This window comes from Sylvia atricapilla, chromosome 3, assembly GCF_009819655.1.
Source record: "Sylvia atricapilla isolate bSylAtr1 chromosome 3, bSylAtr1.pri, whole genome shotgun sequence".
Taxonomy (NCBI): domain Eukaryota; kingdom Metazoa; phylum Chordata; class Aves; order Passeriformes; family Sylviidae; genus Sylvia; species Sylvia atricapilla.
Window position 1 is genome coordinate 58497006 of NC_089142.1, and position 27200 is coordinate 58524205.

The window sequence follows — 27200 nt, forward strand, 5'->3', positions numbered from 1 at the left end:
CCACAACACCTTTATTAGTTTAAAACTTTTTTTGCTGCAAGTTGCTGATGGGCATTATGGGTGTATGGCACAGGTAAAACTTTTGGTTGTGCAGCTTCTCTGATCTGCTGCTGGTAATTGCCCGTATCAGCTGTTTGTTGCTGGGGAAACCAAGCGAACTCCCATCTTGGAACACTCTTGTCAAGGCAGAAACTCCTGTTTCTCAGTGCTGTCAACTTTTCCACAAAGAATTAAGGTTTGTATTTCATACATTTGATGATGTGTAACATGCAATTATTTGTACATGTGATCGTGTCTGATGCTTTTCCACTAGATTGTGTTCAATTCTTTTTTGCAATGATCATCTCAATAGATAAAGTCAGAAAACTAAAATAATTTAATTTCCTCATTTTAGCATTTACAATAATTCAGTTTTGGTTTGTTCCCATATGCTCTTAGAGCATAAATCTAACCCTATTTAAGGACTATTCATTTTTGTATAATTTTAGCATCTATTCTGGTATCAGAGTCCCAACTGAAACCAAATAATCCCAGAATTTCTTATGACTTGTATCTTGTTCACAGTCATCTGAAAATCAGATCTTTTTCATTGAAGTTCTTAAATCAGTATATGGATATGACATTTTAAGCACAAGCTTTGAAAACTACCAGTTTCCATTAATCATCAGGGTGTCTTTACTCAGTATTTTTGAAAATGTCTTTCATGAAAAACAAAACCAAACTGAAACATAAAAGAAAAGGTTCAACCCTAATATTATGCCAAATCCAAATCTTGAGAGTGGAGTAGTCCTAAATTTAGGGGATTCTAGATATTCATTATGAAAAATAAATATAGCTAATTCTTGGTGTAGGTTTGTTTGGAGGTTTTATACTATAAGGGCAAGAAAAATCTCACACATCTCTTCAGAGAACAGAAGTTTCTATTCACAGCAGAATATTTATTAGTATCCATTATCTGAAATTAATTTAAGAAGAAAATAGTTGAAACTTGGTTCTACAGAAATTGTCACACAAATCCAGTCATATATTTTATCAATGTCCATTTATTCTCCATTAATTCTAGGTCTATGTCATTAAATATCTTGGCTATTTTCTCTTGTACCTCTGTTGTTATTGCTGTATGTTATATATAGCAGCAGTACCTACAATTCCATTGGGAACTAACACTGCTTTGTATTAAACGTGTCCAAGCAATTAGCCCAAAGCCTGTTTGTGTTCCAGGGAATTCACATTTCAGAATGGGGTGTGGAAAGGGAAAAATTTACAGTTACACTGTCAGGTCCGGCTAGTTCCTCAAACCAGCCGAGGAACAATGGTGAATACTTAACCATCCTCATACCCTAAATTATTATCCTAAAGAATTTGTCTATTTAGAACTTCTTGATGCTTTTCTTTCTTATTGAAAATTCCTGCTGTACACAAGTACAGCTTTTTGGATGTTGAAGGAATGTCTTAAAGGAAAGACAAAGAAATTTTCATCTCTCTGTCTCTGGGCTTTTGGAGTTCAAAAATTTTCAGAGAAGGAGGTGATTTGGTATTGTTCTGAGTCAATTTGCTCTGGCTGAGGAAATGACGAGAAGGAAACTACTTCCCTGTCTCGGGAACCATGTGCTGTTCCAAGATAAGGCAAGCACTTGCTAATTCGAGTCCACAGCAGGAAATGTGATACATCCATTTCCTTTCAGGCAAACAACACAGTTCCGTGGCAGCACAAAAGCTTTGCCTCTAGTGCAAAATCTCAAACATTCAGAAAACTATTGCTTTGCTCTTCTGTGGACGTACCATTTTGTATTTGCTATTTGGATGTTATGGATAAGAACAGCACTCTTTCTCCAATCACATGGCCACCAAAGTTTTGGGGTAAGGATATTGATTTTTTTTTTTCCAGAATAATTCTAATGTAGATGCAGGTGTTTGTTGTTGATTGCCTTAAAAAATACCTCTATAGACTTTCGAGCCTCACATTGGATGCAAAGATTAATGAATAGGTTTTGTGTTTCCTGCAGTGATAGGATTGTTTTCCAAATGTTTCTTTGACAAATTTTTATCATGTTTTTAAATGAATGGAGGCAGCAGCCAGGGCAAAATTGATTGTTTCGGAAAGTTCATTACTGCAATCAGCTGTAAAGGTGTCTGTTGACTTCAGTCAATAGTCAGATCAGGTAGACATCCTCAACTTCCTAATAGATGTACCTACACAGCAGACATGATCTGTTTCATCTTTTGATGAAAATGGGATAGCAAAGGCTAAATGTGTTTCAACATTTGGAACTCCTATTCCTCTGGAATGAAAAGTTATTTGCAATTTGTTGTGCTGCTCATGGTGAGATCTTCCTTATTTTTTCCTTAATTTATATTTTGATTATTATCTATTATGGCTGTTTCCTTTCACCCAAACCAGGGAATAGTTCATAAACTGAAATGTATAGTGTGAGGTGAAAGTATATGTTATACTGAAATTCATTAAGGGTAATTAGATTAATTGTTTTGATCTTAAAGGATCCTGTGCCATTGCTGTGGAAAATTTTTCCCTCTAAAAAGTTCTATCGCTTGCTATGTTTAATATTAAAATTTATAAGCAAATAGCTTAGAATGAAACACATATCTTGTTTTCTCTATTATAGTACTGCTATTGTGCAATGATCCCTCCAAGGATCTGAACACTATTTCAAACTAAAAAATAATATGCCTCAGTAAAATACAACTTCAGTTTACAGAAGTGCCCCAAAAAAAGAGTGGAAAGAAGAACTTTCCAGAGGATGGAAAGAAGTCCCTCTTCTTTCTTGTCGTAAGGAACAAGAATCTGTTGAATACCATCTAGGCTTCCTGCAGTGACATACTTATTTTCCTACTGAGACACCATGAGAGACTCGCTTAATTTTTGTGTCTTGGGCTAAAGGGTAGAGTACTGACAAAAGTAGATACTCAACATCTTTGATAAATACCTACAGATTAACTGAGGAAAAATTACAGTTATTACTGTTTCAGACTCTTTAGTCTGGAGGTTGTCTGCTGGACTCTGAAGAACAACAATCATTTTTTCACAGTGAAGATGGACATAATTCTAAAATGGCTCTTTCAGAATATAAACTTGCTGCATTTGACAACACAGAGCAGAACACACTTTAGCAGACCTATTGCTGAAAGGGCCAGCACCTCCTTTCATCCTCATTGCTCATCTGGCTTGTCTGACACTGCCCTGATCACATCCCATTTGCTTAGACTCTGATGGCAGATCAACCTCAAAAATTGGATTTTTGTGACGATCTTGCATGGTCCTTGAAAGGGAAGATCCCTCTCAGGTTTTTCTTACTTTTCTGATAGATTTTTGAGGAGTGAATATAATTTTCTCTTATACCTGTAGGTATATCATGTATGGTAGGCTAGGAAGGGTCACTGTATAGTATATGTTAGAAGATGATGACTGACATAAGCTCACTGTGTGGAAACACTACTTAAAATGATAGAAATGTGTTCCTGACATCTTGGAGATACATGACTTGAGGTAAAAATAAAACTACACTAAATAGACATAGGTAAAACTTAGTTCTTTATTAGATAAGAATGCAGTACTTGGACCTGATTTTTTTAGGACATGGCTCACAGGCTGTTTTCTAAGCCACCCACCATGTAGTACTGTGAATGTTACAACATCACCATGACACATTCCTTCTCCCTGCATGTGTGACTTCTAAACATCTTCCATGGACTCAGCCAAAGTGTAAACTTCAACATATGTGCAAAGGTTTGCTGAGAGGGACTAAGTTTGTGAGAAAAGAATCTGTGCTATGAAAATAATCAAAGCAACTGTTCATAATGATATTTAATCTCTTACAGTTTTGTAAACCATCTATTGTCTAGCAACTGCTTCCCTATGCTGGAAAATATACAGGCATCCTGTTTTCTATAGTCGTCCAGTTTCCAGTGATAACTTCACACAATAGCTTCTTAAAAGTGACTCTAAGAATTTTAGAACAATGAAAAAACTAATCTGTCTTCTATGTTACTTACGTGTGAGCACATATAAATCTTTTTACAATTGCTCCAGGCCAGTGGAAGTGTACCTTAAGCAAGCTGTGTAGAGGAAATCAAGATATAACATCTCAATATAAGTCATTCCATGTGAGTTGTCTAAGTAGTCTAAAGTCTTCCTCTCATGGAAAGATCTTAAAAAATGATAATATTAAAAAAGAATCAGTAAACTTTTTTTTTTGCAAGCTCTGTTTACAATCAGTGACAGACTGGAGAGTCAATAACTGTAATGCTTAGCTGTAGGCATTGCAGGAATCCTTCTTTGAATTCGGAATGTCATCATCATCAATCTGCAGTATTTTTGGAATGCTAAAGTATTCACTGGATGAAACAAAGAAAAAAAAAAGATTAAACTCTTCTTCTGTTTTAAATTAATGAGTTTATGATAGAATTCATGGCCCTGTTGGCAAATCTGTGGGCAAATTCATGGCCCTCTGTGTAACATGTCATAAGGAGAAAATTTAGAACCTGACTCCCACTTGGCTAGAGCTTTTTCCTACTACAGATGTTTCACAAAGTCTTTGTAGATATCCATGTCTGTTTCAGATAAGCTGTATGAGCTACTGCCAGGATGCAGGAGCTCTTCTGTAAAGCTATATAACTGCTGCCCACCCTCCTTTCCAGTGGGAATCCATAGTATGATACTTTGGAAGTCAGAGGAGAAGCACTTAAAGCCAATCCCTGCTGAACTTCAGTACTGCTGATAGCACATTGCAACTGTAGACAGAGAGTCTGGATTATAGTTTTTATTACTAGTTTCAAAAGGAGGCTTAGTAATAGCTGAGTGAGAAATTCAAGGTTTGATACCCATTCGTCAACTAATAATCTCACTTTTTACTGCTTTAATATAGTCTTTATTGAGTTCATTTTGATTTATCAGGTAACAGCGGGAGCAAAGATGTTTCCACTCAAACCAGGAGTGCATTTCTTGTAATTCCTAAAAGCATTTTCAGTAGCTCACAAGTAAATACAATAAATGTCTTCAAGACAATCCTATTTCTTCAGCATAGATAGCAATATAATTCCAGATTGGGAAATTTAATTTAAATAGTACATTTGATCAATGTGACAGCAGTAGAGACAAAAAGTGTAAGGAGATTTTAATCAACATTAACTTAGATCCCTAGACTACCCTTCAGTCTAGTTTTACTCAAGTGTCTATTTAAAAATTCAACCTTAGAATTTAATAGCTTAAAAGCATTAAGGACAGTTTTTCTTTTCTTGAATCAGAATCTATGGTGTTATTTGTTTTGTGTGTGGAAATAATGCCATATATCAGCTGTCTTCCAGCATTTTGAGGATTGCAAAGTGGCTGGCACATACTATAGGTTTTATTGCTTGGCTTTGTAAGCTACAAATGCACCCGTTTGTTTTTAAAAATCAAATTTTGCCTAGTCTCTCCCTCAACCCACTGGTCTTTTCATTAAAATGTGTCTGTTTGAAAGAAGTCAGGCTATGTGCTCTGCTGGAAAGAAATGGTATTAGGGATGAGCATATTCTAATGCCTGATGCTGCATTTATCGTGTTACTGGCATAGCAACAATCGTGGTTAAGGGCTGTGCGTCATTCTCTTTATGCACTGGAGCATTACTTGTGAGGGGCAGCACTGACACCATCAGCCACACAGCTGCTGGGCCCTGCAAAGTCCAGACTAGACAGCCATTCCTTTTCTAGGATCCTTCATGAGTGGCACTCATGGCTGAGTAGAAGCACAAGCAAGAGATGCAGCCCTGTTGTTGGCAAGTAGGAGAAGAAGCAATTGTGGTGGTGAGCCAGGTAAAGCCTCTTGGCTTGCACTCAGATGTCTGTGTCAGCCCATGTCCACCATCTCCACTGAGTGGTCTCCCCTCGTCCCCTTTGCTCCTGTTCATATACTTTGTACACCTTCCATTCACACTTTAGCATCACTAAAAAGGCTCTGGGACCTGCCTCAGCTGTCCTGCTGGCGATGTGGGCACAGAAAGACTGCAGTTTGGAGCCAGCTGGGGGGCACTGGACAGCAGATGTGGCAGTGGGACCATCTTACAGGCCACTACTGTTCCTAGTCTGATGACTGAAGAAGACCTGCATCTTTGAATGAACCATTTAGAGACATCGGGAAGGCCTTTATCCTGATAGTCCCCTGGCATTGCTAATAGGGCAGAGGGTTTCAATAAGCTGATGATGCAACTCCTTTCCTGGCAGAAAGGAGGAAGAAAAGTTGGGACATAGAAACACTTATTTACACTTATTTAGGTGATTTACACCACTGAAGATTTTTTCTTAACAGAGAAAAACTTCAGGGTGGAAGCAGAAAAAAGAGGAAGGAAAACACAACAAAATTAGAGTTTTGAATTCAGGTGATCTGTCAACCTCAAGGCTGTATTTCCTGAATTATTATTCTTCTCTTCAATTCTCTTTTCTCCCTTTTCAAAATCACCCCAGAGTGTGCATTCTTTCTGGTATTTTGATTCATGGCAATGAGCCAAAATAGATAAAGATGATTGCTGACACTGCATCACCTGGAATTTTTACTTGCAGTTCGTCCCTTTTTTTGTCAATTCGCTTTGAAAACACTCAGTAATTTTAAAAGTGCAATATTTAGCAGCACATCACACATTCATGGCACAAGAATTCATAGCACAAGAAATAATTTTTTTCCCAGCAGATATAATCTTTCTGCAGAGTCTTTGGGTTAGATCACTGATGCCTACAAAAGCTTGAAAATGAAAACATGAGCTTCTTCCTTTTGAAATTATCGTGCTGGAGTTAGATGACTTCAGACTTTACAAGTTTCGTTGTTAGAGGCAGCCTCAATGGGAGAACAGAGGCAGGGAGAAGCAAAATGCTTTCTTTTGACCTCATCATATAGTCCCGCTGTAGTGTTTTAGGGAATAATCCCTTACAATGCTTATCCAAAATAACAGGACTCTCCAAAATAATAGATACTCTTCAGAAAACAGAAATCTAAAGTAAGGAAAGAGCCTTACTACTGGGGACAATAAATGAAAATTGCATCACAGTGATAAATGATATTGCCAGTTTTTAATTTCTTTAACCTCATTGCCACTTAGCATTTTGTTAAAATGTTATACAAAAAAACCAGTTATGATTATCTGGTACGAATAAAAATTAAAAGCAAGTCAAATTCATCAATACACAGTGAATGGGAGAGAAAGGAACAGAGTAGTCTGGGCAAATATTATCAGAGGAGGGAATGAACCATATTGATGTGGCGAAGTCAGACATATCTGAAAGGATATATCTGAGTTCTTTGGTCAGGAGCCTGTACTAAAACCTTTCCTGACTCACAGCCAACCATATATATATGTGTAAAATGCAGTCTGCATACTGGATCTGCAACTCTCCATCTGGCATACACTGACAATATCTACAGCAACCACTTTTCTGCTCAGATTCATCAGAGTGCTTTATCCAGCACTGCTTTAACAGGTCTGCTCAACACTTGATACTCAGAGTTTGAATTCTGTCTCATCAGGGTTACTGATCCACAGCTCAGGACTTATTTGCAACTTGGGGTTTTACCTCGTGGTCTATGATATTAAGGAGCTCAAATCATTGAGCAGACATTAAGCAGTGCCAATAATGACGGAGTTGAGATGAGAGTTAATTGTGTGTGAACACAATTTCTTTTAACTCCTCACCTATCTTTTACAATCAAATAAATAGTTTATACTTCCAGATTTGCTATTAGAATTGTTGTAGTTCTTTATTGTTTGCCTAACCTTTCACCTACTAACTAATATTTTTCTCCTTTACTGCTTCAAGATGGAGCCTTTAAAAAAGGCAGAAATTGTACATGACTACAACTACCTTTCTGTACTCTTATATCTTCTGATAACAAAGAGCAGCTTATCTTTCATTGTTGTTTCAAAGGCAAGTATATCTACTGATGTTAGAATAAGAGCTTGTTTTGAAGAGAGCATAATCTAAATGCCCTCCTCATTGCTTTATTCTAGTATCAGTCAGTGGCATGTGAATTTGGGCAACCCCACGGAAAAGTAGTCTAACATAAAATAGTAAATTATAAGGAGAGATGCATTTCCTAGTTTAGTCAGAAAAATGTCAGAATTTATTACATGATATGGCCAGGAAAACTGGCTGAAAAATAAAGTCTTATTTCTTAGCCCAGAAGATATTGATCAGATGGACTAATTAGAGCACAATTTCCTTAAAATATGTGAAAAATGTGTGAATGGTGTGAGTGCATACTACAAGGAAGTGTAGAAGTGTAATAGTACTATAGTGCAGAAGTAAAGAATGCCTGTGGACCTTTGTGTCAGTCTTGTGTGGACAGACCATGTCTCCTTGGGGCTGCAGATTTCCAGCTCTGTCAAATAACACACCTGCAAACATACCTGGCTTAGTGGATGTGTAGTGGATGTGCTGAGTAAAGGCAATGGTGGCATAAAGCCTTCTCACATTCCTCCTACAAGAAATTTTTATCTACTTCAGAATGTGTTCAGACTCCTGAGGGGGGGTCCTTAACATGGAGTAAAATACCCTTATTCTTCTTCCCAAACTGACTGAGAAATTGAATTGTCTTATTTTCCTATAGGCAACTTGAGCTTAGAACAAGGTGGATTCCCTTAAAGATGTTTTTGGAAATATGCATACTGGAAGACATATTTTTGGTTGGATTTGTGGTAGAGAAGATATCAGCATGTTTCAGGTCCCTATTTGAAAATCAGATATAATTTCCCTGTGCTTTTTCATAAGAATGTTCTCAAGAGAAAGGTGATGAGGTAAAATATGACACATGATCAGAGAGAAAGACTTCTCTGGCTTTGCAAAGGTTTCTTGTAAACACATTGATTATTTCAAGTCGATTTATCTGAGAAGCAGATGTACAACACAGATCTAAAATATGGTGCACTTAAACAACACTATGAAAGACAATGAGATCTTTATTTTTATGTTTAATTTTTGAAATATTTCCCTTCTAACTACCAGCTTTAAATCTAGAATAACTACATGTGCTCCTCAGTGAAATGCTACATGATCACAAATTTAATAAAGAAGCCATATTTCCAGTCTACTTCACCAAATATTTACCTTGAATGAGTAACCTTGCTCACATGGATGAAGAACAATTGGAATGTCCCTGCACAGTGAATTTGCAGAAATCAGGACTATGAAAATCTCAGCGGAGTTTTTAGGATAGGGGCCAGTTTTGCTTTTGTTACAAATGTTACACTATGATGTCAGACATACCCTGAGAACACAAGCAAAACCAAATAATGTCAACACCAGTAAAACTCAGCTTCACATATATAAGAATTGAGACAGACTTTTTTTTCCCCTCTTGAGTAAAGGACTGCCCATCTTCACAGGCCCAGCAGCATCAGAGTAACTTTTGCTGCATGGCTTCCAGAGCTACAGGTATTTCAGCTGCTTTCTTTTCCACTTCAGATGAGATACTGATCTGCATGACAATCCTGTGATAGAGATATAGGAAACATCACATAACTAATCCACTTCTCGAGTGATCAAGTAGTCTAAGCTGATTTAAGTATGACACATAATTTGAGCAACAAACATGGTAGCCAGAAGACTTCTAGGGCAAGTAAAGATCCACACACACACACCACCTTTCCTCTACCCGAATCTGTAGATCTCCACAAGGAAGACTTTATTGTTATCAGGTCAAGATCAGCAGAAGATCTTCCCCTTTTCACTTCCTCTGAGCTGACTTGGGATGTGTCACAAGGCAGCAGCAGAACAGCCTGGGCCAGTCACTCCAAGAGGGCACAGCTGTCAGTGGTAATACTGAGAGCAATGACAACAAGGGTGTGGGTTGAACTGAGGGAAAATAAAACAGCATGTGATGGTGAGGCATTAGCAGAGGCAGCAACTGCATCTGAACATCAGCTCTGCAGTGCCAGCATGACAGAAGTGAATCTCACTCTTTTGTAACACTCAAGGTCCCTGACTCCTCATCTGAAGGCCTCCAGAAATATTCTCATATCAAAAAAGAAAAAAAAAATATCTATGATCAGTTATGTAGTTAAAAAGGGAGGCATTGCTCATCTTCCCCTTCTCAGCTTCAAGATATCCCATGTTTCTGTTCCCCCTCAGTTATGTTTGGGAAGAGCTGATCGATATCCAGCATTTCAGTTCGATTTCTTATGCACATGGCAGCACTGTTTGTTGGAGTGGCCATGTCCTTTTGCTTCATAAATCATATACTGTCCTCTAAATGGAAGGATTATCAAACTATCCCAAATTTAATATCATTATCCTAGCCTTTCTATCAGTTAGGTAAAAAATTCGATGAACACATGGATGTTTTTGCTTCCATTACTGAAGCAAAGGGGACCATAACAATACTCAGATATTGAGAAAGTCTGACTGAGAGAGGCTTAGACTGAAAAAGTTAACATGTAAATGCATTCCAAGATCTTATGTGCAAGCCTGTCAGAGAGATAAAAGTAGATACTAATGAGGAACTTTTTTTCCCCCTTATTCTGGCAAGCCCAAAGAAAAGAGCATTATTACTGTAATTGGATGAAAGTAACAAACTATGTCACAAAGAGAAGAGACCAAACTTATTCTTGCATTCTGCCTATTTGGAGCACAATTTCTTCCTTATATATAAATTATTCTTTTAAGTCAGTCTGTCATGCTCAGGCTGTGTATTGTGTCATCCTAATCACTGCTTTTCTGCTTTACCCACCCCACTATACAGCCATTGATTTATCAAATGCTTCACCATCTTTAGCAGAAAAAACACAAATCTGAGGTAGTATGAAGAAAAGAAAAAGTTTTTTCAGAGTATCATTTAAATAATAATCAAGCACACAGCATAAACATATTTTAACAATTGCACCTACATTATTGACTAACTATAGGGTGCTGCTTGTTGTTATGAGCCATGAATGAATGAACATTCATTCATGAATGAATGAACATGAGCCACCAGAAGCATCGTTCTTTATCCACCAAATGCAGAAGCCTGGTCTGTAGGAAACAAAGTATATTTCTTCTTTCAAGCACTACACCAGGGAACGTTCTGGCACGTGAAAGTATCACATAACCAAAGCAGTTTAGGGCTCTGTGTTCTCCCCAGGACAAACACCCCAAGGCTGCATGGTCACCTGCTAGAGCCTAACAGCATTCATACTCACTTGATCTGGTCTCAGCACACTCTGGGTGCCATGGTTCTGCCTCAGTTCTTCTAGCAGAATTTACTGAAGGAAAATGCTCTGCATTTATCCACAACTTCCCATTTTACCATTGTAATTTATTTTAAACAGGAGTTAAATGAGTTTATGATATTTGTTAAAGTCTTGGTGAACCATGTGAGTGGCTGTGTGTAGTACCACCTCCCTTATACAGAAGATTAATCTGAAGCATGGAGATGGAATGAAATGTCCAAAATCAGAAAACAGGAGCACGAGACAAAATCAAGGCTCAAGACCAAATATGTTTTCTTAGTAAAATTATTTTAATTTCATAGCCACATCCTTTTTTTCTGGGGACAAAAGAAAAATTAAAAATAATCAGAAAAGACTATCAACATTTATCAACAATGTCATTTTCCCCTGTTTTTCAAGGTAGAAGATTCACTTCTTATACAAAAATGTACTTATTCAGATTTTGAAGCATATTGTATTTATTGTACCGAACTTTGCACCAAGCAATTTTAGATTATTCTTCTAGTATAATTTATTCCCTTCTACTTGAAGAGGCAGGAAAGACATTAATTTGATTTGCACATATTGAAAAGGAGACAATCATATTTTAAGATTTATCTGTTAAATGACTTCAACCAAAACTCCATCAACAATACAAATATATACAGCATTGTTATGAAATAACATGTGGGAAATTTTCAGCAAAATAAATGGGGGGAAAATTAGTAATTTTAAGATAATGTATAAACTTCTTTGGGCTCTGACCAATGCTTGCTGAAGGAAAGAGCCATGACAGTTTCTGTTTCTCACCAGAGGCCTCTGCCTTGCTTCTCTGGCATCTTATATGCAAAAGAAAATTAATTCTCTGTTTCAGACATCTGCATTCACAATCCAGCATCCTAACACACATTTATGACATGTTTGACCATTTGAGTGGCATCTATTAATTTTAAACCTTTTGCATTTAAAAATTATGTTACATCAATACCATCTCTACGTTTTCCAGGGTAATGGAAGATGAATCAACTAAGCAAACACCTGGCTTCTGTGGGAAGTGCATAAGTTATGCAGGCAAAAAAGAGATAGGAAGAAAGACAAAGAAGGACACCCTCGATGGCTCTATTAATTGAAAAGTGTAGGAATCAATGGGCAAGCAGGACCTGGGCCAGCCCGGTGCAAATACAGCCTCCCAGACACCACTGGCTCATGTGAGACCAACATCCCACTCCATACTGAATCTCCAGCCTGGATCATTTGTCCTGGGTCAAGAAGAGTTGACTAATACTCCAGATCAGTGATCTATTCATTTAGAAATTATATCAGCATTTATTAGCTTGTGGTTGCACAGATTTTTTATGTCTGCTACTTAACTGGATCTCCAAGCCCACATTGATACAGATATTCATAGAAATATTTGGTGCAACCCCCCAGATTGATGTTCACCCAGAAAGTACTGGGACAAAGAAAGATCAATTTTTGAACCTCAGGTAACTAACTGAAGAGTATGGCACTACCACAGATAGACATATTTCTGTGTTCTCAAAATGCTCAGTATTACACCTGTTTACAGAGGAAGACATGCAGGAGGAGATTTTTTTGCATTACTGGATGTAGGTCAGGTATTACTGTAATGAAAAAAAAAAAAAAATACCAATCACAATTCCTGCTCCTTTGCTACCTGTTTATTGGATACTTTAGAAAAGTATTCAGCAAAGTTCACAAACAGCTCTTCCTTCCATTCTTCAATTTTGTACATTTTTAAATTTTCACCTGAAGAAGGTCCTTGTTTTAGCAATCTCAAAAAATAATGAGATTGTAAATAGAGCAGTATTTTTAATGACGTCTATTTTTGAACAAGTAATACAGAAGTTAGACTGTCAGCAGAACACACTGTGGCAGTATTTCAAAGCCTGTATGTTATGAGTGAGAAAGGACTCTTTTGAAGAAACTTCACAATTTTTTAGCCTCTGTAGATTTCCTTCAGCTTCTGCCAAGACAATATGCTGGACACACATTTTATTAATTTTATCTATGTTAATCATAGAATCATAGAATGGTTTGGATTGGAAGGAAATTTAAAAATCATCTAGTTCCTACTTGTCTGCCATAGGAAGGGTTAGCTTCCACTACCTTGCTAAATACATGATGTGCATTTAAAATGGAGAGTAAGAGCTACAGAACTGTAAAGGGCAGATTGTTCCTCTCCTGGGAAGCAGGGAAAGAGGTGAGCACATTGCAGGGTGAGAGAAAGAGAAATTGCACTGCCAAAAGCAAGGAGCAGAAAAAAAGGTCTTGCCTCTCAGGTGACAGAAAGAGACTCTTGAGGCTCAGAGGGACACGTGCAGGGCTTTCAGCATTTACTGCCAGCTCGGCATTGGGAGCCACTGTGTATAGGATGCACTGGGAAGGCTGAAATGCCACCTTTCTCTTCTAGTACAGCTAGTGTCTCAAGGCACTCAGTGTGTGCTTTCTCACCCTGAATCTTTTAAATTATTTTTCTCTATATTATTTTAAGACTTGGGCTTCCAGTATACTTCCTGGCTTTTGTGGGTTCATAAAGTATGAACAAGCTCCACATGAAGCTATATCTGGGTCAGGCACTGACAACAGAATTACCGTGGTGGGACTGAGGATGTTTTCTATATATTCTTCACCCTGCTTCTTCCCAATAACCCCTTCAAATCCTTGTGCTATGTTCAACCTTTAGATGTCTTCTGTTTTCTTAAATGTAGGCTATCTGTCTCAGTATTTCATCCTTAATTTCAAGAGTTTCAGAAAATTATCATTAATTTTAAGGTCTGTTCATATATGAGATTACTTATTCTCAGGTGTAAATTATTTTTATCAATTAAGAAATAAGTATAACGTCATATTGCAAAGTGTCAGATTGTGATTTGGTGTTTAGTTTATGCAGAGGCCATATAGCTTAGTTCTGCTGTTGTGAGATGGGTAAGAATGTCTGGCCAGAAGATTGCTTGCCGCATATGCAGAAATAATCAAATTCTATTACTGCTTTTGTTATGCATTAGGAATCACAAGGAAACCACATGATAAAAAAGTATGCCTGAAGGAATCTTTGCTTTGTTTTACATAGTTGTGCCAAAGGCATTAAATTAAACATGCTGGCATCTCTATCTTAGATGTTTCCTTCTGATTTTTACAATTACTCTTTATTTGTCATTCCAGTAAAAATCAACTGCCAGTAATATCAAGGGAACATCATTAGCTCTGAGTTGGTTTGTGGGATATTGAGATGGCATATTCCACTCCTCTGGCTTTTTTATCACGATGAATTATGCTATTAGTAATCAAAGCAAATGTACTCTGCTTCATGAAGATCATTCTGGATATCACTGCAGATGTCAAGAAGTATAAATTTAGGAAAAGGCTTAGCCTTATGCTCCTCCATTTTCACAAATATTTGCATCAAGGTACAAAATTGTCCAAGTTTTACATCTTTAAACTTCTGAACACTTTTGCTGTGCCTTGGTTTACTTCACTTTCAAAGCCTCTCAAAATGATAGTCCTGAGTGTTTATGGTGATGAAATTCAGAATTTTTCTGTCTTTTGAGGTACTATGAACGTCTCTGTAATCTTCCCTTGGAATGTTTCTCGATAGATTTTTCTGACTCCCTGTTTTACTAGAATGAAGGTGGTTTCTGTATAGTTTTGATTTCCACCATCAGTTTCCAGCAGAGGGCAATCTTGTTCCTAGTTAGGGTCCTCATTTTTGAAGTTAACCCTCTGATGAGCAACCAGCCCCTCTGCATTTCAAAACGAGTATTAATCCAACAGCACGGGCAGACTTTTTTTTTTTTTTTTTTTTTTAACTTGTCATTTAATCAATAATTTTTCTGATGCTTCTGGAGCCCGTTTGATTACCTGATCGAAAACTTTAGAAACTGCACAAAATTACGTCAGTGTGGTCCTTGAGCTGTCATTTGTTCTACCTTCTTTTTTTCAAGGCAGGATTAACTACATTACAACTCTTGACTGATGCTGCTTTTTAAAATCTTTACTGGGGGTGGATGTACTACATGCCTGGATTATCTATTCTAGTTCTTACCTGTACTCATAGATACAAACAGATTTTTATTTTTCTTTGCTTTTTTTTTTTAAAACCAGCAGTTCTTATTTTATCTGCTGTGGACATTAAAAAAACCACATTATTAGGTGAAGTGGGAGAATTACTCTCTGTTGCTGTAGAAAAGAATCTTGCAGTAGCACAGGCTGAATAAAACATCCCTTTAGCAAATTTGTGTCTGAATGCAGAGCTCTGATATTTCTTATGTCTGGCAGCAACTCTATCTCACTTATTAGTTCTCATGTCCTGCACAGTCTGCTTTTCTTTCAGATTATTTCCCTCTACAGATTTTGTTTTCTGGACATCACAACTACCTGAACCACCTTGTGCTGTAGCCTGTCACTCTCAGTTATTTTTCAGGAGCCATGTGTGAAGTTTCTTGAAGTTTTGCCATGACTAAGATCACAGCTGGTTGATATTACGCAGCAACTGATTCATCCACCCGACTGAATCACAGACTGCCTACAAATGATTAATGAGAGGCTGTTTTGCTAACACAATTAGTGGCAATTGGGAAGATAGTAATATCAACACTTGTCAGATATAAAGAAATTGCTTTTTTGAGCTCAGCATGACAACAGTAGCAGAGGATCTGGCTACTGATACTAGCTTTAAGATGATTTCTTGGAATTGGTAGAACCAACATAAAATTTCAAGTATTGCTAATCACTTCAAGCCTTCTGTGGTGGGAAGAAGTGGTGACTCTTGAGGCCTGAGGTATACTTTGTTTCCAAACTCACTGCCTGGGAAACTCCTGCATCAGCATGAGTAGCTGTAGCCTGTCCAGTTTAGAGAGGTACATTTGCTATTGTTGAATCCATTCAGTGCAGGTGGCTCGGGGTGCAGCTGCAGGTTGTGTTCTGGGGGGCAGGAGACTGAGCCCAAAACAAGAACCTGTGCCTGCTGACCCTTTGCATAAAAAAAGGCCCAGGGACCTCTGGTCCTGCCAGAGGACTGGACACTTGGACTCTTGGAGACAGCAAGAGCCAAGCACCCCAGATTTTCCCACCCATAGACTGTGAGAGGATAAAAGCCTAGAGGTTCCTTTGTTCTGGGTCCCTTCTTGGAGGCACCAACTCAAGCTGGTTTTTTGTTATTTAGTTATTGCACCATGATTAAATTAATTTTAGGACCTAGACATATGAGTCTCTGCTACAGGACACCAGGGATTGAGCTGGTAAGGAGACCTGATCTGACTGTGGGTTGGGGTGAAGCTGCAAAAGGGCTTCTGTCCCAGCTCTGGTGGTGGGAGTGTGACTGCCAGAGTGGCTGCAGCGTGGTCAGACAGGGAGGTAGGTGTCCTTAACACTGTAGTTGTTAGGAAGTTGCTATGAGTTTGTTCGAACGCTGATGGACCCTGGCTGCTCCAGTCTGGTTCTGCACAGAAGAGACTGTGTTGGGATCATCTGCTAATGATTTACCTGAACCTCACTTGAAACTGAGACACTGAGACCCCTCAGAAATAGTGTCTGAACCACTGTTGCTATCAGGTGTTTGTAATACGTAGACTGCAATTCATGCTTTAGTACGCTAGCTGGTGCTCTATACTAAGCTGTGCAATGGATGTGTACGGTATGAACTCCCACACTGGTTTGTATGGGTTTTGTACCCGCTTTTGTCACCGAGCTTTCATTTTGGGAAAAGATCATTTCGGTAAAAAAAGGCTGAGCTGATTTTTTGATGTTAGATATCACACTCTCTACTAGTTATTGAGGCCTTTCAGCTTTGGGTCAAGGCAAGCTGAAATTGTTTGTGCAGATGTGTGTGCATGTAGGGAGAGAATGTTTACCAACCCAAGTGTTAAGTAACTGTCATATGACATCACATAAAGGAGAGACAGCTAGCAAAAATGTGAGAAGGAAGGAAATAGAATGGAAATAAATTTAAAATCATAAAATTTTGTTTTAAGGTATAAAAATAACTCTCTTCCACTATATGTCACAGTGAAATGTGCTGATATTTCTTGTTGCTAATAATCAACGAGCTTGTATATTTTGCCTCTGAGTTTGCTGGATCCTCATGGAATGAAAGTTGCATGTTAGATGCACAGTGTCTCATGCTAGTTTGGGGCAGGTGGAAAAAAAATAGGAAAATTACTCTCAGGCATTTAAGCAGATGAGCAGTTTGCTCTAATGTAGTATAAGTAAAATGACTCTATAGAATGTTGAGTTTAAATGCTGAAAATGCTGTTCTTGGGTGGCAAGCTACCTTACCACTTCTAATAACTTTAAAATAAAACTTCTGTTGTGATCTGGGAAAGGCACACCTCACTTTAGTGCCCCCCTCTCCCCAGCCCCTCCCTTGGCTCTCCCAAACCAGAGTCTGTTCACTCACTCTCCAGTGCCTTCCCCTTCTAATTTCCTCCCCAGGGGTGGAGCTGAGAATCGGATGTAAAAAAAGATGAAAATTATGTGTTAAGATAGGAACAATTTACGGAAAACAGCAATGAGAGAAAAGAAAAAAAAAAAAAAAAGTAACACCAGCAACAGTAATAACAAAAGTATACAAAATGTGGGTGATTCACATGTAAAAAACCCCAAACAGAACCTTCAGTGCAATATGGCATGATCTAGAGACAATTAACCAACAGATTCCCTACCCTGCCACGCTTTCTGTCCCACCTGAAGCCACACCCTTGTTCCTCGAAGCGAGAGTTCCTTATTTCCACCCTATGAAGTGGCATAGAATAACACTCTAGAGTGCCCAAACAGCTCCAGGCTCTGCTCTCTCATGGCTGTTGCGGAAAAATTAGCTTCATGCCGGCCAAAACCAAGACAACTGCTTGATTATTACTCCTCGAATAAAACAAAAACAATGTAGTAACGATAACAACAACAACAAAACCCAAAAAACCCCTACAAAACCAAAACAAACAAAGCCACCAAAAAATCAAAAAAATCCACATCAGCGCTAAAACATGAAGACTGCAATATTTGGAAGTGACCCACTAGAAATCAAATCAGCTGCGCAGGTATCATCTCAGCCTGTGGGTGTTTTCTGACTTCTTGTGCTCAGCAATAAAATGAGCAGAACAGATGCTTGGAAAGCTGAGTGGTTCTTTATTAGCTTTATTAGCCAATATTGGCAAAGATGCAGTTCAAATTCATCATGTGTCCACAGCTTGACTAAAAGATGCTTTTCCATTTCTCTTTCCCTTGTATTCAGTACTTTCTCCTGTTTTCCTCCACCTCACCTGGTTCATACTCTGAGATGCTCTCATTGAGGATGCTGCTTACATGAATTTGAAAGGTACTACTATCCCATCATGACCAGCTGTAAAGTTTTCCAAAGTATATATTTGTGAGCATGGGGGAAGGAAAATCCTGTGCCCATCTTAATCTTACACCTTGTGGAACTGACTATAAGGGTATAGGAAATATACAAGTCTCAAGGATTTCCTGAGGTCAAGGAACAAAATCCCATTGCAGCTCATTGCAAGCCAGAGCTGAGGGCAGGAGAGAGATTCCTTGGGAAAATGAATCCCCAACACAAATGAGTTTTGAATTCAAAGGGATGGCTGATGTGGTCCATAAAAGTGAAAGAAAATGAAACGCGGAGAAGTAAGAAGTTGTCCTAGTATGTCTGCAAACATCCTGCAAGCCTACATGATAGAAGCAGGATACTCCATCATGAAAAGCAAATCTATTTAATGAAGATTTTGGGTAATTCAGGGACTGATGCATCTAGGTAGGGATCGTGTTGCTATTTTTCAGTGAGGTATACCCCAAAGTGAGGAAGAAGAGAACATAGTACACTTCTGAGAAGACTTTCTGATTGGTATGAGCCACCTTTGGTTGACCCTGCTTCAGATGTCCAGGTCAGATGGGAAACAGTTTTTCAGGGCCAAGTGCTAGGAAAAACATCAGCCAGTTAATCATCACATGTAGTAACTAAATGTCTAAATTTCTAGAGTGTGGATTGTGTCAAGAGATAAGCACTTGTCAGAGGTTATCAATTTGATAGGCTATATACTATCACTTCATATATACAGTTCATGGAAAGTTATGAAATTCCTAAAGAGATCTTCAATGGCCAAGAAAAGGTTTTGCACAGCAGATGCAATAACCCCCTGTACAACCCTGTAGCACCACACTTCCCTAAAACTGCTTGCAGAAACTAGAGAGGAGGAAACAGAGAGACTTCAAAAGAAATTGCCTGATCTGGATAGATGTTGGGCAGACAAATGTGCTGACTTGATGTTCAGATCTGGGGGTAACATTTAAAAGTTATGGGTGTTATTGTGGGTTCTGAAATTCCAACCTTTTTTGCATGGTCATGTTGGAAGTCCTGCAGATAGAAAGGTAAAATGGCTAAGAGATTAAGTTGCTGTTTTACCTTAGCCTTTCATTTCTGTACCTCGAAGTCTGTGCTTCATTGTTGATAAAAACCTTTTTCCTTCACCTCAGCTGGTGTTAGAGGTGAGAGTGGAGAATTGACTGAGGTGAGGTACCAAATCCTTTCCGTTATGGCATAATCAAATAAAGCAGGCAGCGTGAGCAGCCTGAGAAACATACAGATCAAAACATATTTAGGGGACTGGGCCCTGTGTAGTTGTAATTAGCAGCGTCCCTAACTTATCCCCAGATCTTTCTTTTTACTACTTTCCTTAAAAGCAGAGGACAAAATGACAGCCACAGCTCTCAGGAAACCATAAGATATTACAATGGCCCCTTGGGAGACACTTTGTGTCAGTGTCACTCTGTCTCCCCTGAAGGCTAGTTCTGCTCTGGAACTGCCTAGATTAAGGAAGAGAAAAACAGTTTGGTGAAGGCCAGCTGTTCCTCTCAAAATCCCAGGTGCAGCAAGTCCCACTCTGCCTTTGATCTTTTTCTCTGTTTGATAACATTTTCTCCAATGTACCTCAGGGCTGTGATTGCTGGACATTCTAAAGAGGAAATCAATGGGCACAGATTTACAATTCTGCAATATAAGGTTTTAGAACTGAATTACATTTCTGTGAAATTCATCCTCTGCAGGGAGTAAACAAAGAACAAGTTTGACACATTAGTGTGACCCACAGTTCCAGCTTAAGTCTGTGAGATTTTGGGAAGAGAAAAAATGAAGTGTTTGTAACCAATGGGTCCAGTGATATTTCTGTAATAAGAACTAAGAGGGTTAAATGTAGGTCTAAATGGAAAAGAGAGATTATGGAGTCTTGGCAACTGAAATAGTCAGAATAAATCCAGCTGAGATTCATCAGGGAATAATTTGACCCTCGATTTTTCCATCATATATGGAGATAGAGAAATTAAAGAACTAAACAAGTTAAAGAAAGTGACGCCATTATCCAGTGGGATAATTGTCTGTGCTGTACGTCCAGCACAGGGGAACAGCACGTGGGAAGGACTGAAGAGTTGCACTCAATACTTTTGTCAATTCCCTTATCTGCTTTTAACAGTGTGAAACTCTGGTTAGATTGTGCAGGTGGTGAAAATTATGGCTCCAGAGATGCAGGGACAAATCCTCACCGTGGTGCATGGCAACTCCAGAGCCAGGTACACTAATGGTGCTTGCTGTGCCTCTGCTTATGCTCGAGGCTGCTGAGCCCTGTGGAGATCCCCTTTGCCAGCTGAGAGCCCAAAGGGTTGCAGGGATATCTGGTGGCAGCAGCCCCCTGTGCCTGTGCCTTGGCAGCCTCAGATATAACCCAACCAGCATTTGAGCTGAAGTGCAGAAGAAATGAGCACAAGAAAGGATTAGTTCTTGCTCCACTTTCCCATAGCCATGCTGGGACAGCAGTAGTGCGTGGGAAGTGCTGTCTTCAGGACTCCCCCTGGGATTTATTCAACTGGAGGTCACCAAGTCCTGGCTCTCCCTTCCCACCTTCGGGATAATGAGTAGGAACTTGCAGTAACAGAATATATTAAATCTATTCAAATGGCATAATAAGCTATTCCTGACCAAAAGGGGCACAGTAAGTCCTGCTATGTCTCTAAAGATGTTTTATAAAGGGCAGAATCACACTGGGCTTGTGAGAAGAAGGCTGCTTATAAGTGATCTGACCTAAAGCCAAGAGTTGCAGTGCAGGATGCTGCAAGAACCTGTAGGCTCTTCCAGAAAGCAGACTGGGCAGTCACCCTTTGTCTTTAGTGTGCCCAGTCATAAGTTTTTGAGTTGTAGAAATGAGAGCTTAAAGAAAATTTGTTTTTAGGGTCAAGTCTGATCCGTATCAAAATGAAAGGACACCAAAGTGTTCCTGAGGGGGAGCAGTCCTCTGCAACAATATCTAATGCATTATCTTTGCCAGTCTTTATTTGAAAAGGATAATGTTATAAGCCTACCTGAAGGCAGAGGTTACAGGCCAGGAACAGTAAGACTGTGAGCCTTCCAAGTATGAATCACATCACTTGCAATTTTTCCCTGAAGGGAGAAAAGAAAGAAGGTAGATAAGGAAGATAATAATGACTACTTCTTAAAGTGCAATTAACCAATAAACATTTACATTTCTTCTACTGGAAGCAAAGCTAATGTTTCTTTCCCCTTTCCTGAAGTGACCTGTCCTAACTTCAAGGCTGACTTAAAACAAAAGAATCCTTTCCAGGGTGCCAGTACTGGGGTGCTTCTGTCCTGCTGGCCCTGCCTGGCACCTTTCCTCCCTCTTCAGGGTGTGCTGGCTGCTCTCCATAGCCATCACTCAGGCCACTCACTCTCCTTGCATCTTCAGCACCTGCTTTGTCCAAATCCCACAACTCAGATTCACTGTCATTATTCTGGGGTTTGGAAATGACTGTACAGCACCATAAATCCAGGGGAAACTCTTCAGTAGCTGTTAAAAAATTCTGAGCCTAATCTCAGCTTGCCTTTTCTGGCCTCTAATGTCTGCATCCCAGTCTTGGAGTTAATGCCTTCTGTCTGGCACAGTGTTATTGGGCCTGCTCTTCAGTATGCTCTATGAGTTACCTTTCTCCAGCTAATGAATACACTTTCCTTTTTCACAAAAATGTTTCACAAATATGATAGAACAGTACAGACAGAACAAACATGTTTCAATGTGTCCAATGGATATTTTTTGCTTATTCCCTCTTTGCTCCATCAGTTATCACCATAGTGTTCCTTCTTGTTTTAGATCTAAGCCCTTCTTAAATTTTGTGAGGATCTATAAAGGTTTTGCATTCATTTCAGGCCGTATCCAGGATTACAAATTTATCCAAACTTTTTACCACAACAGTAATGCTGGTGCTCAACTGCAAACCGAGTGAAATTTTCTGAAGTAACTGTCTTCTTCTTAGAAGTATACAAGGAAAAATCACATCTCTCCATCCTGTGAAACCATATGGGAGAGTAAACAAACCTAGCCATGGGTTTTGTTTTTCTGTTTGTTTTTTCCATATCTTGTAGTCCTTGAAAACATTTCTAAAAGAGCCAGAAATTTACCTTTCTTAATGGCAGATTAATCCATCTTTAAATCGGGCATTGGGGATGGGAAACATTCAAGAGACTCAGTATTACGAATGGTTATCTCTGACCATAATAATTTAGGATGTAGTAATTTTCATTAATTGCTGTAAGGATTTAAACTATCTGTTACTCAGCAGTAAAAGGCTGGGAAGTGTTCTCATGCTGTAATAAATAGAGGGGTCACTCCACTACGAACATGGCAGAAGGTACATCACTGTTTTAATCGGTGAGTTTACAAGCACATACACACACAACGTAAAGGTCTATAATCAGAAGGATGAGTCGGCATAAATCCACACCTCCTATTGCCCAGAGAAGGAAAATCTTGGCAGTTTTATAACACTTGGAGCTGGTGGGTGGCTGATGCTGGAAAAGGCTAAAGACTTTCCTTGCCTTGGTACAGAAACGGATATTAAATGTAAGTTATTTTCTGGATGTTGTTGAATTATGCAAATTAAACAAGCAAGAAAAAAAAAAAAAGAAAAAAAAAAAAAAAAAAAAAGAAAAAGAAAAACCACCAAACCCCACAAAACAAAAAACCTCCACAAAACACCAAAGTTCTGTACAGTAAGTGTACTCTGAACTGCTGTGTTTGCATTGAGATGTTCATGTGTTACAAAGATCTAAGGGCCAGTTCCTCTTTTTAAGGAGGCTGGCATTTTAAATTAATTTTCTTGTAGAAATATCCTTCAGAGTTACTTCATTAACTTTGACATTCATTTTTGCTGTATTTCAGAGCATTTAACAATAGCCTTCACAGTGTCCATGGTGATTGGACTGGTGATTGGAGGGATCATCTGGGCATTTTTCACCTGCTTGTCCCGTCGCAGAGCTAGTGCCCACATTTCCCAGGGCAGCCCCTCGTCCTTCAGCCGTCGGTCCAGACCTTCCTCCCACGGCCACGCTGCCGGCAGGACTGGATTTTACCGCAACAGCAGCTGCGAACGTCGGAGCAACCTCAGCCTGGCCAGCCTCACCTTCCAGCGCCAAGCCTCCTTGGAGCAGGCCAACTCCTTCCCCAGGAAGTCAAGCTTCCGTGCATCCACCTTCCACCCTTTCCTGCAGAGTCCTCCCCTGCCTGTGGAGACGAACAGTCAGCTGATCACCCTCACTCCCACAAATACCACCACAACCCTTGTGGGAAGCACCACCAACAGCTTGAGTCGACCTGAGTTCCATTGGTCTAACAACAACCTGCGCATCTGCCACTCCACACAAACCCCACCTCCCGCCTACGAAACCATCATAAAAGCTTTCCCAGAATCCTGAGCCTCGTCCTCGCTGCAAACACGCATGAGCATCCTAGGAGGAACCTCAATTATCTCAACAATTTTCTGTGCACGATGAAGATCTCTGAGAAGTCTCCAGCTGCAGTTGCAGAGGGGGCATACTTTGCCAAGAGGCATGTAGCCGTGATTTCACGGAGCCCAGCATCCCACTGTCTGAGAGATCATTTGTCTTTGCACTGCTGGCTTTTATTTACTGCTCTGCTGTATGCTTGCATATTTATAGTGTTGTATCTTAAATTGCAGCCCTTGTCTCTTTATTTTAGAGGGAAAAATGCTGCCACATAAAAACTAAATAATTTCTGGAAGAAACAGATAATACTAGAGATTACTGATATACACAGCACATCAATGCAAATTTCACTATTCCTTTCTTTTTCTAAGAAGTTTTGATTTCACATGTTTTTGTTACATCTTCAGAGAGCACCTCCTGTTACCTTCCTTCTTGCTATAACCCCAGAAGAGATTCAGGCTGAGGAACCTTAAATACAGATCTCACAGAGGATGCAGTCCTGGCTGCTATAGACATCCTGTCCAGATTCAATGTTCTGATCTGAAAAGACTCCATATTAGGGGTGCTTGTTTAAAATTCCCCACAGTGTGGGGGGGAAAAATATTAAGTATGTGAAGCTTCATGCTGAAAGAAGCTTTGAACAACAAGCTAAATGCATGATAGCAATTATAAAGAATTTTCTGTCAGCAGCCAGCAGAACAGGTAGTCACATTTTAATACCCCATGAGGCTGTACGGGCAGAACTCCTCATGTTTCATTTTTCTAGTTCTGGTTATCCAGATAAGCAGTATGAATGACAACTATTTTTTAATTAAGTTTCCTGATTTCCTATGGGATTAGTCATTTCCTTATTTCAAATTGTTTTTCTCAAATTGTACCAACGTTTAATTCTTTCTTTTATTCACTGAAATCTTGACTTTCACTAAAACAAGATTTCAGACATCTGTGGCTGAATACAGGGATTGCATAATAAATTGGGATATGAAGATAAAGATTAGGTATTTAGTTGAGGCTTACATATATTCTTGACTTTTATATGTGTATCATGCCAAGCTAACCCCTGGCTTTGTAGAGATTAATTGCACTGATGTGACAAAACTTTCAGGATTTGGAAATAACGGAGACAAATGGGACCTGAATTAACTCTTATTGTATCAATTCCCTGTCAAATATCTCATGTTCAAATTAAGAGTAAAGAATTTCCACAAGTGGAGTCCACACTCCACACCTGCAAATATATCCTGTTGTTTCTAAAAGGCTTGGGCAATACCAGCCTCAGGACTTCTGATTCTAATGGGGCTTCTGTAGGGAAAATGAGTTCTTATCTCTCTTTTGGGAGGGACAAAAATTCAGCAGTTTCTGTGAATGGGCAAAATTAACATCTCCCAGGTTTTCCAGGCTTTTGGAGGCTGGCAGCACGCATCCCTTTGCTGTGGTAACATCCTACAGGAAGCACTGGCATTGACCTCTGACCTGCAGTATTCCAGCCCAATATCTACCTGTTTGCAAAAAATGCCACAAACATTGAGCTTACAAGCAATACTTACTGTAAACAACAAGTATTCTTTATTGTAAAGGCAAATTATTTTCCATATATTTACTGACTGGATTTAATTGTTTTATTTTGTGTGCAACATATCTGGAGAGATGTATGTCATTGCTAGAAGAACAACCATTTACAGAGTTTACAGATCATTTCATTGCAGACACTATGGGTTCTAGCACACCCAGAACTTGCTGATAAGACTGTAACACTGCATTTGGCTGACCACAGGCTACAGACTTAAAATAACAGTCCTCTGAAGAGAGAAAGTTGTGCTTTTTTATTCATTAATAATGTTTTTTCATTAAGAGTTTTTCTGAACCTGGTGAATTTCATTGCATGCAAAAATATGTTCAACATGTCTTTCCTATAGAATAGGTGATGTAGCCCATTCTAATCTGCCTACAAAAAGTAGAATTCAAGCCTGCTCCCTTTGTTTAGTGGGCTTGATGGACTGTGGAAAAGCCAACTTACCCTACCAGCTGGTGTACCCAGTGTACACCCAGCTGGCCAAAACTGCTTGTTCCTTGGGAGTGAAACCATTTTAGATGAGTAAATTTTTACTTCTGGATTGTAAGTGCACATTACATTACAGTAGAAGTTTCCACAGCACACTTATTACACAATTTTTACTTGTATTACACTGTATTTAGTAAACAATGTACTGTATTTTTTTCCTACTGAAATCTGGATATCAAAACATTTCTCATGTGCCCTGGATGAGGGAGACTAAAACCACACATGTTTGGTGGGTAGCCAATATGACTGTCAGATGCCTAAAACTTGTTTTCATATCTGAAATAAATGTTTTGCAAGCATTCGAGAAGCTTCAGAATGTGGAATAAAGTTAGATTCTAAAATCTCACACTCATGTTTTTTCTTAATGATGAATACAGTTGTTTGCATGAAAGATCTTTAAAGGGAAGAGTATTATCTTTAATTAAGCAAGCTGATACAGTTAGAAATGTGAATGAGGGCTCCCACCTTCTTTTGCTTCTGTGGGGAAACACCCCAAAACTGAAGATGTTATTTGAAGATCAGAATTTGCCCTACGAGAATAGCTTCAAAGGATTGCAAGTGAGAAGGTCTCTCACAAATAACACTGTTTACAGGTAATAAATCCACTGGTTTTTAAGTATTTCAGCTTCAATTCACATCGTGTTTGAGCAAATGCTTGCTTTAAGCAAAAGTGCAATCACTATAAGGTTCATGCTTAAATGGACTCATGCACATTTTATTTCATTAGGACCAAAGCACCCTGCACAGGACCAACACCCAAATTAACACTGGGATTCAGGAATCATTGTGTCTTTGATATGGAAAAAGATTATATTTGCTTAAAGAAATCATCTTTTATTTCAATTCAAAATACTAGAAAGAAGAGCTGAATTTAAGCAGTGTGTTACTGAAGATTTCAAGATTTCAGAGCATTCACAAGCATGACTTGAACTTCACAATTATTTTGCATTTAATACAATTAAAATGGTGCTCCCAGAATCACATAGGGACTGATAGACAGAATTTTGATCAACATCCAGATATCCTGACACCGTGTGCTGAGTAAGCAGAACTACTTCTCCTCTTCATGAAGAGAAATGCTATCCCGTTATTGTCCATGTCCCCAAAAAGAGTCACTCCAGTTATGGGTTCATACAGAAGGCAAAACTTGACATCTCTTTGTCAGATAATATTTATGTTCCATCTTTTA

The 27200-nt window shown here is 38.9% G+C and overlaps 1 protein-coding gene across 1 annotated transcript; it reads left to right on the top strand.

Moving 5' to 3' along the window:
- Window positions 1–1606: 1606 nt before the first annotated feature.
- MYCT1 (MYC target 1) lies at window positions 1607–26357 on the top strand. The gene is given in 4 exon segments (XM_066315493.1): window positions 1607–1652; window positions 1655–1758; window positions 1761–1860; window positions 23387–26357. Coding segments are annotated over 4 exon segments (783 nt in total). The 3' UTR covers window positions 23920–26357.
- Window positions 26358–27200: the final 843 nt, after the last annotated feature.